This window comes from Acanthisitta chloris, unplaced genomic scaffold (assembly GCF_000695815.1).
Source record: "Acanthisitta chloris isolate BGI_N310 unplaced genomic scaffold, ASM69581v1 scaffold468, whole genome shotgun sequence".
NCBI classification, from domain to species: Eukaryota; Metazoa; Chordata; class Aves; order Passeriformes; family Acanthisittidae; genus Acanthisitta; species Acanthisitta chloris.
In genome coordinates this window covers 26347-38098 of record NW_008687352.1, presented here as the reverse complement: position 1 = coordinate 38098, position 11752 = coordinate 26347, and the positions used below count along the sequence as shown (strand labels likewise).

General features: G+C 35.6%; 1 protein-coding gene across 1 annotated transcript in view; it reads left to right on the top strand.

Annotated features, from left to right (window-relative positions):
• Positions 1-11752, top strand: part of LOC103807778 (liprin-alpha-2-like) — a 38357-nt gene that overhangs the window by 6073 nt on the left and 20532 nt on the right. The window contains exon 3 of the mRNA XM_009080525.1: positions 3702-3866. Coding sequence (XP_009078773.1) covers positions 3702-3866 — 165 coding nt within the window. The remainder of the gene's footprint in view (positions 1-3701; positions 3867-11752) is intronic.

The window sequence follows — 11752 nt, the reverse complement described above, 5'->3', positions numbered from 1 at the left end:
TGCTGAAGTTTGTTGAAAATAAAGGAAATTAAGATAAAATATTTTATATTGATTAAACTCCTGGTCCTGTAATAGTACAAACTGTACTGAGTCATACTAATCTCAACTTACTAAGTCCTCATTCCTAAAAAAGAATGTTTTAACTTCTTTCATTTTCCATATGTAAATCAGTGTCCATGTAGTCATGATGGTATTGTGCAGCATAGCAGAACAGATGATAATCTACTCCAGTGTAGTTTATGTCATTAAATTTAACCATGCATTTCCATTTCACAGAAATCAATCACTTCCCTAAGTGTTTTGTATGTGATTTGAGAAATACAGGAAGCTGTATTTCTAACAATTATATTCTAACAGTTTTCTCTTTCTTTTTGATTTAGTTCTAATTAACATTTTAAAGATGCTTCATAAACTCACAAAATATGCACTGGAGTATTTTTCAGCCTTTCAATTTCTATTTTTATACATTTTTATGCTTATAAAAAGTCCAGGGCTCCAGAAACCTTCATCCTGCTTACCTTAGATACAATTATGAGCATGGCATCTTGAGCATTCTAAAATTTGCTCAGTATAAAACTCACTTGTCAGATTATTTCATAATTAATTGTCAAGCTTATGCTCTCCAGTAGGACAAGCATAGCAATGATGCGTGGGTGATTCTGTCCTACCTGCTGCTGTTGATCTTCATCTTCTTTCCTCTGCAAGCTGCCTGTCCCTCTGAGTGCTTGACAAATGTAACAGCTTGGCACAGTGTGAGGGAGCAGAAAATGCTCAGCAGCCGATCATCACTATTAATGCCAGAGTTTAATTGCAACATACTGAATTGCCTAAAGCTGAACTACCAATATTTTTACAATGATATTTCAACATGAAATCTTATGATGTTCTCACAAATATTTGAGATATTAATTCTGGAATTATATACAGAGCACGGGAGAAGTCCTCAACATGCCAAGTCATTGTATTTTCCTTCTGGCTTATGCATTGCTTGGACACACAATCATCTTTAATATCAATTCTTTATATGTCCCTTCCCCCATCATTGTATCAGTGAGATATTTCATGGTTCTGTCAGTATAGTTGACATTTACTCTTCCCAGGGAAGCGAGGCAGGTATATTACCTTTTTTAAAAAAAATAATTGTAGTTGGGGCAGAGTTGAATAAAACAGTAGTATCATTGCATGTCCGAAGTAGGACAGTGAAGCTGGTAGAAGGCCTGGAGCACAAGTTTTATGAGGAGCAGCTGAGGGAGCTGGGGGTGTTTAGCCTCAGGGAGTCCTTATTGCCCTCTACAACTACCTGACAGGAGGTTGTAGCAGGGGGGGGTTGGTCTCTTCTCCCAGGTAGCAAGCAATGGAATGAGAGAAAAAAGACTCAAGTTGCTCCAGGGGAGGCTTAGGTTGGATATTAGAGAATATTTCTTTGCCAAAAGGGTTATCAAGACTTGGAGCAGGCTGCCCAGAGAAATCACGGAGTCACCATCCCTGGAGGTATTTAAAAGATGTATAGATGTGGCACTTTGGGACATGTTTTAGTGGTGGACGTGGCAGTGCTGGGATAACAGTTGAACTTGATGGTCTTGGAGGTCTTTTCCAACCTAAAAAATTCTATGACTGTTATTCTAACATTTCATTAGAGCAGGGGGCAAGGATTCGCTGTCAGGTGCTCAGTCACAGTCAGATGTTCTAACCCTTGGGTTATTTTACCCTTTCAACATGTCTGGGAGTAATGTGGCACTAGGAGACCTGGTTAATAGTACTCTGCTCAGGTGGATTTGCTGTAAGCAGTGCTCACAGAATTTGTGGAGAACTGGAGTTGACTTTTGCTGAAAAGCAAATATTAGAAACTTTTACAAGCCAGAAACCTATGTTAGCATGCCTTCTTGAGCATTATTAGGGCTGATGGTAAGGAAACTTTCAATGTTCAGAGGTAGTTTCCAAAAGAATGAGCAAGTGCAAATGGAGTAGCTTGAGTAAATAAGAACAGAAAGAAAATATGTAACGTGTTCACAAGTACCTTGGTGGTTCTCCATGCATCTTTTCACACTGAGCTGTGACATCAGCTCATCTGTCTTTATACAGTAAAATAGGCAACAGAGTATTTTTCACATTATTTATTTAAATAATATGAAATATATGTAGACATTGGAATAAGGTTTTGTCACCTCTAAAATAGTGATTTTAAGCTAAAGGCAAACAAGTTTTGTGTATATTTAATGGATGACTGTCATTGGTTTAATATTATATATTGCATGTTTTTCTAACATGGCAGTAACTTACAGTTGAATATGTTATCTGCAGCTCTACAAAGGGCTAGGGTGCTGCACTGTGCATCTCACTTAGCAAACTCTTCCACAATCAGCCCCACTAGAAATTCTGAGTTTCCATCCCTCTGCTCTCTTGTTACAATTGAAAACCTTGTTTCACTTGTTTTTCTGTCTTCTTTGCTCTCTTCAATCCACCACCTAGATTCATAAATTACAGAAATACCTTCCTTTCTTGAACTGTGGGGAATCATTACAATTCTTACTGTATTAACATTGTTTGCATACGTGTTTGCTATTTTTTGTGAATAATGCAGTTATTGTAGCATAATAACCAGGTGCAAATCCAGACATAAAAAAAAATGTTTGAAGCAAAGATGACACCAAACACTTATAATTCCTAAATTAATATAAATCTATTACAGCTCTAATACGACTGCACTCTGGTTTTCCTCTTCTATGTCTATTAACTTATGCAATGATAAGGGCCATTATGTGAGAATAACTATGGTTTACAGATAAATATATCTCTACTAATAGTAGCTATATTAAGAACAACATGAAAGGAGAAAGAATAAACAATTATCCATGTATCTTTCAAATTTCCAGTTCAATGACTTAGATATAATTGCATGTTGTAATTACAATACATTTAACATGCATTGTGATTCATGAATTTAGCTACCCTGATTTAACCTTACAGCTAACCAATTCTCTTTTATGTTCAGGCAGTAAGAACAGCAGCCCTATGAAAATATAGACAAATAGGAAATTTTCTATACAGATTCAACATATTTTAATTTTCCATTTAACCTCAGGATAATTTAAAAGAATTATAATGTTTTACAATATGTTATGTACAGGTTATTTTACAGATCTTTATGGACTTTTCTGATTTCCATCATGTTTCTGGTATAGCAGAGACAATGAACTATTAAGAGCTCATGCTAGTGGCATTTTGAATATATAAAATAATAAAATATACTGTTCACTTTTACATATTTTATTAAGTTGCTTCCAATGTAATTGAATATATATATATATATATCAGGCGGAATTATTTATAAACATGTAGTATTTTTGCATGATTATTTAGACTGGTTTTGGTTGTTATTTGTTTGTCAATGCTCATCAATTACTATCACTAGTAACATTGTAAATATGTCATTAATTTAGTTAAATAGTGACCCTTTGCCAAGTAATTTGTTGTTATTTCTTTCCATGGCAGAGTTTTAAGTTAAATCATAAGTAGATTTTCTATTTTTCTATTTATTCCATCTGATTTAGAAACAAGAACTGTTGTCAATAGTTTTGTCAGTCTCTCCTACAATGAGGTTGCCAAGAAAATTTCCATTTATTATCATGTACTGTGTAGTTAGAATTTCCATGGCAGTTAGGTGCACAAAAATTAACAGCCTCTTATATCAAATCCAATAGCTGTTACTGGAGCATTTGGAGTGCCTTGTCTCAAGACACGAAAGGTCACTGAGGATGACAGTGGTGAAACGGCAAGCACAATCTCCTTCAGGAGTTTCCAGTGAAGTTGAGGTCCTCAAAGCTCTGAAATCTCTGTTTGAGCACCACAAGGCTTTGGATGAAAAGGTACAGTATGGAAAAAAAGCTTACTAAATCTATTCTTTAAGTTATTTGAACATGCCTTATGATCCAGCAGAGCAACAGTATCATTACTTCAGTAATTTATTTACTTCTTGGAATATGTTCTGCACTGAGAGCATTTACACATGTCCAAAGAAATCCATAAGAATGTCATCCAATAGCTGTAATTCACTTCAGGTCAATTTAGCTTTCTTTTATAGACAATAGTAATGACTTTTCAAAATAAGCAAATCTCACCCTTACCTGACATGCTTCTCCTGTTTAGCACTAAATAAAGATGACCCCATGGAATTTATTGGCTGTACAATATGCTTTCAAGTTACCACTGTGAAAATGTAGGTATCTCAAATTTTAAGAACATACAGATTAAAAAGGAAGAATTAGATGTTTCTAACTCCATAAAGGAACATGCCTCTTAGAAATTTTTAGGAGGAAAACCTCCTAAATTTCAGAGAGGGTTTTAGCTTTTATTATATGAGCATAGTGTTCCCTGTGTAAGTAGCATAACCTGAAATAAGTATCAGAAGTAATGAAGAGCCTGCAGAATCAAGATAAAAACCACTGATACCTGCATCAAGTCATGCTAATTAAGAGGGTCTTTCCACTGGATTCCTCATGTGTCCTGTACTGGAAAGACTGTTTTGTGTGAATGATACTTTGTAGAGTTATGAATACCTTGAGTATTGCTGACATGAATTCAAAAATCTAGTTCATGTCTAGAAACCATAACCAGATACATCACAACAAGGTGATGTATCTGAATTAGTTAAGTGCCTCAAAACTACACATGCAGGGAGCACGTGAGAACTATGGCTCATGAGCAAAGAGCCTCATTCCTTACGGGGTCTATTTTGGCTGATTTGCTCATTGCTGCAGCTGAGTTGCTTCTCTGTTTGAGATGGTTGGATAAGCAAGGATGACATTGTGCAGCACATCATCTGAAACCATTGACTGCACAGATGACCTGTGTTGTATAGAACCAATTTAATGATCTCACAGTAATAAATGTAACTTTTTTAAACTCAGAAGTATACTCAGTTGACTATATTTAAGCAACTGTTATTAAAAGAGAGCTTTATGAAAAGGGTAGCTGTAGCTATGTAGTAATATTTATATGTCATTGGTAATAAAGGTGTGAGACCCTGTGGGTTAGCTATCAGGTTCAGAGTTAATAGATTCAAGGAACTTAGACCAAATCAAAACTTAGGTGTTTAGATATATCTTTTTGTTTATATATTCTACTCAGTTAGATATGAAAGCATCTGTAAAGGAAATCTAGAAAAGGGAATATAATGACTTATAGCCACAGTAAGCAATTCTAATGAGCTTTTGGATCTCATTAAGACTTACAAAATCCTATATTATTAAAAAGATCTTTTGAGGCTTGATAGGGTTTATGGTCTGAGCTTTGATCTTTTATCCAGAACTTTAAACATTGATAAAACTGAACTAGGGAGCTCTCCAGCTTTTATACTTTTTGACACTGTCTTTGACAAATATGAGAAATAATAAGAACTAAACTTGAAATAGATTCTGATTATTCATCAGTTATACACCTCTCACACATTTTCTTTTGTGAATGTTTTACTGTTTAGGTACTATGCGGTTTATTTTACATCCCATTTTGAAATTTATTGTACAAAATTAGATTGAAGCTATATGTAATATTTTAATCTATATTACTGGAAATTATATATTTGTGGGGTTTTTTAGTGTAACAGGTTCAAATCAGTATTCAGGACATTAAAAGATATTACTGGAAATTATATATTTGTGGGTTTTTTTAGTGTAACAGGTTAAAATCAGTATTCAGGACATTAAAAAATTTTGGAGTGACATATGTACATATCTTATGTATACACTGGATTCCTGTCCCTGTGGTAATGATAATTATCGGTGTAGAAAAAATCAACCATCTGCAATCATATTAACAGGACATTTATTCCATTACAAAACAAGTTTTAAAATTGATTGGTCAAATTTACTTTTTCCTGTGCATTGAACCTTTTTGATTTTGATATGATAAATCATATTTGTTTTTATAAAACATTAATAAAAAATACACAGGAAACAGTTTTAAAAATTATTTTAAAATAGCTTGTTATAAACCCAGCACACATTATTTGCAAGTACAAACACTGTATGAAATTATGTGTTTATGTTATAGTGTTGCTGGAAAGACTGGATTAAAGACATTATCTATATCATCCACCACCTGATAATATAATGCTTTCATGTTGTACCACACATTGTCAGAATTATTGTGATATTTGTTTAAAAATAATGAAAGTAAAAGAGACTGCATACACCCAAATGTGCTGAAAATTTTTTTATGACATGTGAGTCATATCTTCTGCACAGTGACAGAAAAATTATGTAAGTTAGATTTCTTTCAGACCCTTCAGAGATAAGATATCAATCTACCTATAAAAATCTTGAAACTGTTCAAAGACTAGTAAAATAATGTGGGCTGGACCTCCAAGGAGACATCTGGCCCAACCTCCTGCTCAAAGCAGAGCCAACTGTTTCATGTTCCTTAGAGTCCTGTCTGATCAACTTCTGAATATCTCTAGGCAGAAAACCTATTCTGAGGTTTCACCACCATCATTGTAATTTTTTACCCATAATACCTATCTGGTGTTTCTGTTGTTGAGTCTTGCACCTCTTCTCTCTTGGCATGTCACTCTATGTCTGCAAGAAGTTGGCTTTGTTTCCTTCTCATGTTCTGGTTAGTTAATTGTAGACAGCAATAAGGTCTTCCCTTCTTCAGTTAGACCAGACCCACCTCTCTCAGCCTCTCTCATATGCCATGATCAACTTGGTGGACCTTCACTGAACTCTGCAAATATCTTTCTTGTACCAGGGTGCCCAAAACCAGACGCAGTCTCAAAAGTCTGGATGGGAATAATCATTTCCCCCAACGCAGTGACCAAACTGTGTGCTGGCCTTATTCACCCATAGGTCTTTTCTGCAAAACTGCTTTCTCTTCCCCAGGCCTTTCCTGTTCCCTGGGGTTATTGCTTTCATAGCAATGGGATGCCACATAGACTTTATGTCACTGATCACAACCTCTGAGCCTTACAGTCCAGCCAATTTTCTATGCACTGTGGAATCCACTTCACCAATTTGTATCTCACCGTTTTCTCTAGAGATACATGGAAGATCTTGCAGAAAACCTTGGTAAAGACGATGTAAAAAACATTCACTCTTCTCCCCACGTCCATGGAGCCATTTCTCTCATCACACAAAGCAATAAGATGGGCCAGATATTACTGGGCTTTGGCAAAGTCATACTGGCTCTTCTCAATCACCATATTGTCCTTTATGTGCTTCCAGAAAGACTGGCTCATAATCTTCCATACACTGACCAGCTTCTACTTCCTTGGGTCTTCCAGGGTAATTCCTGCATTTTGTGATGGTGGACACAACATTTGTGGGTTTTCCATTCATCAGACATTTCCTTGACTTCTGTTACTTTCAAAGATGAAAAAGACCTTACTATGATGAGATAATCAGGTCTCTGGGCACCCTTGGATGCAGTCAATCTACTCCTTTTTCTTCAAAAAAAAACGTTGACAGTGAAACTAATAGTTTAGCTGTTATATTCTTGGAAAAGTGTAACAAAATATTTTCATAAAAGGTTTTACCCTTTAGACTTGCAAAAATATGAAAAAAATCTTTGCATTCTTCCTGAATGCAGATTCCCTTTCATATTTTCTCTTCCTACACTAAAACATCTTGTGTTGTAACAAGCTCTGCCACAGAACTTGACTGATCATACACTGTGCTACATGCACAGCACAAGGACTGCAAAAACATCCTCATTACTATAAGAAAATGCAATGAAAAATACTAAACAGCCTGGGAGATGAAACATAAAACATCATTTTCTAGGGAGAATAAGGAATGATACCTGATTTCACAAAGTCTATTGGCTCTCTATATATCACATGAATTCTGAGCTTTGCTTTTACTTTTTGTCTAGAAGATAGATTCCCCATGGAGAAATCACAGCCGTGATTCCATTACTTCAGTAAAGCATAACTGTCATTGACAGTTATTTCAGTGTCTGGCAGCTCCTTCAGCATCCCTTCATGCCCTGTAGAATGAAAGCTTGTATGAGCTTCCCATGCAAGAGAGCCAGTCCAGTGTGGCTGAACCTGACAAAAACTTCCTAGTGAGTAGAAGGTGTTAAAGGTATGCTGTTAGTCTTACCCCATTATCCGTGAGATCCTAGCCATGCCAAAGAACAGACTTCATAGACTGTTCTTGCATAGTTGTAGTGTATTTTGTGACAATTTTCACTTTACGGTGCAGGGATAATGAGTTAATTTAGTTTATAAATATTTACCATTTTATGTGTCCCATAAAGAACTGTGTCTCCTTGGATGAGTTGTGTCACAGCAGATGAAATTGAAACTGCAATAACTATATTTGTTATTATTATTATTTAGAAATTTAGTTTGACATAAACTATGCGTATTTTCAAAAACTTTTGTATATCTAGTTATGCTAGATAACTAGTATTTTTAGAAATGTGAAAACACAGGACATGGGCAGTTCTGCTACCAATTCTAGATTTTCGTCATGTAAAAGTTAAATTCAGTGACTGGTTTTCCTAAGCGTGAGGTAATCTTATGTCTCACAAAGTATGAGTATTGTTAAAAAATTGTGAAGTTCTAAACACTGGAGGTTAAGAGTGATTGAGACTAGGACTGATGTGAAATTCTGATTCAACAATTCTTATAGCCTTTACTGTTGTGCAAGTCAGTTGAAATTTGCAGCTGTATTCATAAAGTGGAAACTTCTCCAGTTATTCACTCACCTGTGATATTCTTAATGCCACAGTTCTCAAAAACTTCCCTTACTGCTGCTAAATAGTTAATCTCTTTCTTTATTTTGTTTTGGTTTTTTCATGCAATGAAAAGTTGTGGGACTAATGTAAGACATCACTATGAAATATTTTGGGATATTATATAGGAATATACATGGAATAGTTCATAATGAAGTAAAGGAAGACATTATTTACTAGACATCATTAGAGGTGAATAGAAATTAGAAGCTCAGATTAACTTCATGGTTAGAGCAGACATAAAGTATAGAGTAGGTCAGGAAGCACATAGACCTTATACACAATTCAGTAAGAACAAAAGATAGAAAAAGGGTTATCTTATTTATAGCACTCTGTAGCTATAACTGACTTCTAATATCTCTGCAGACATTTTTCCTTTTTTGCTTTGAATCTTGGGTTCAATATTTAAAATGTGCTTTTGGAAAGAAGAAACTGTTTGATGCAACTTCTCAAAACCCAATTTTTTTGTCAATGTTTTAATAAAATTGTCCAGTTGATCTTCACAGAGGAAAACAGCTACTGTGTGTTACTGTCTTAGCTAAGAATCAAAAAAACACTGGTTCTCTTAAGATTAATTCATAGCAGAAAAGTATACCTAATATTCTTGCAAATAAAAGCAGCCTATTCATGTCAACATTATCACTATTTTTTTAGTCGTTAGCAGGTAACTGGGAGGGCTTCTATTCAATAGAATCTTCATAAAAAAAAGTGATTCAATTCTAGCATGTGCAAGTGTTTTTTAAAAGCCCTTTATGGGCTGCAGATCTGGAGAGAATGAAGAAAGAATTTGACAGCAAGCAAAAAAGTGGGAAGCAGTTGCTAGGAGACAGAGAAAGATGGGTGCTATTTTGCACTGACAGCAGTGCTAACATGACATTGACTATGTTGCGTTTCAAGATAATGTGCTTGCTTACAAACCGGAGGAGTACCCAGTCATCTGGGCACATGTTGGATACACCCTCTAACATGGAGAACAACCCTTTTCTGCTCTGTCTGTGGCACTGCAATCATAAAATCATAGAATGGTTTCTGTTGGAAGGGACCTTAAAGATCATCTATTTCCAACCCCCTGCCATTGCCAGGGGCACCTTCCACTGGACCAGTGGCTCAAAGCCCTATCCAGCCTAGCCTTGAACACTTCCAGGGATGGAGCATCCACAGCTTCTCCGGGCAACCTGTTCCTGTGCTTCACCACCCTCACAGCAAAGAATTTCTTCCCAATATCTAATCTAAACCTATCCTCTTTCAGTTTAAAGCCATTCCGGCATCCCCTTGTAAATAGTCCCTCTGCAGCTTTTCTTGCAGGCCCCCTTTAGGTACTGGAAGGTGCTATATGGTCTCCCCAGAGCCTTCTATTCTCTGGGTGTTTGTTCTTTACAACTGCATGTAAAAAGCATGTTCTAATCAGGTGACATCTAATTAATCTTACTTTGTGAATCCTTATTTAGTAGAGCTCTATCTCAGGTCCATGAAAACAGAAATACATTGAAGAACCATATAAGATTTAAGTAGTATGTAATTTCTGAAGTAATAATCACAATCTTGAGAAGCTAATTCTTATGAACTATAGTTATTCACTTACTTTCACTTCCAGAAAATAGAAAACAATATAATATTCTAATCACTAATTTGCATTCATTTTATAAAAAAAAAGCAATAAGAAAATACCAAACCCAGATAAAAATAGCTTGCATTTGTTCCAGCTGTTTTTTCTCTAACAAGATTCTGACCAGGAACAACACCCCTTCCAGCATCTCTCAGAAATGAGGATGGTTCAGTTTTGGTTTTTTTTCAGCAAGGATAAAGTGGGAATACAATACAAAATCCTTTGTGATATATTTGTGTATGACTGAAAAAGAAATTTAAACTGAGAAATAAATTTATGGCTTCTGGACTGTAAACCAGAACAGATTTCTCCTTCAGATCAGAGTGCTGATGTAACTTTTTTTTTTTTCACTGATCGAATCAAAGATTTCCCACAACTTTAACTATCTATGATTGAAAATGAAGAATCGGTTGCAACATTTCCAATGTCACCATGGCAGATGTGAATCTGAATTTGTTGTTCACTGGTCAAATGAAAGGGAAAAATGAAGTTTTCTCTGCCAAGACAGTTGCTTTCAGTTTCTTTAGCAACATTTAGATTCAGACAACAAATAATGGTCATCACACTGCAATTTTGGTTAGGCCATTATGAAAAAGGCAGTATATTAACTGTGTACATGGAAGGGAGGCAAGGTCAGGCAAGGCAGGACAAAGGAAACATACGCCAACTGTTGCTCTGTGTCACATCAGTACTGTTCCCTGTTGTTACTGACAGTAGGCCAAGCATGAAAAGAAATGGATTTTAATATAATAGCTTGATATTCAGAATAAAGACATTAATTCTTTACCTGTTTTTTCTGAAGTGCCATGTAAAAAATGTGCCTCCTACACTTTCTTTGAAACAAATGTCTAATGTTTCCAGGAAACATTGTTTTCAGACTTTGAAATGGCTGCATAAAACCCACTAGGATTCAGTTCTACAGTGCCACAGTATGTAAAGTTTAAGGATAATTTTTCTGATTCCAGCAACTTGTGGAGCTGTGACATCCTCAGTAATGTGGCCTAGTTGGTTTGCAAATTCTAACACCATTCAAAGCGAAAGCCATTGTTAGACATTTTATAACATTTTTTTAAACATGCATTTTCCTTTATAAGACACTTAAGTCTGAATACATGGAGGTTTCAGGAGACCAATGAAAATTTTAAGTAAAATTGCCAAGTCCTTGCATTTCATTTTGGCTTTTAACAGCTGCCATTTTGTGAATTTTCTTTCAATCATCTTGTCCCTCAGCAGCACTTAGAGACAGTAGGATTTAAGCCATAGAGATGACTGTAATTTTTTACTGTGTTTATTGCATCTAAGATGAGATTTCCATTAGGTTGAAATCAGGCCTCTTGAAGACGAATCTACACCCGGCACTGGTAGGACATGGACTGTAATAGTGGAGAGCTAGCAAAAGCAGAAATTGCAGTG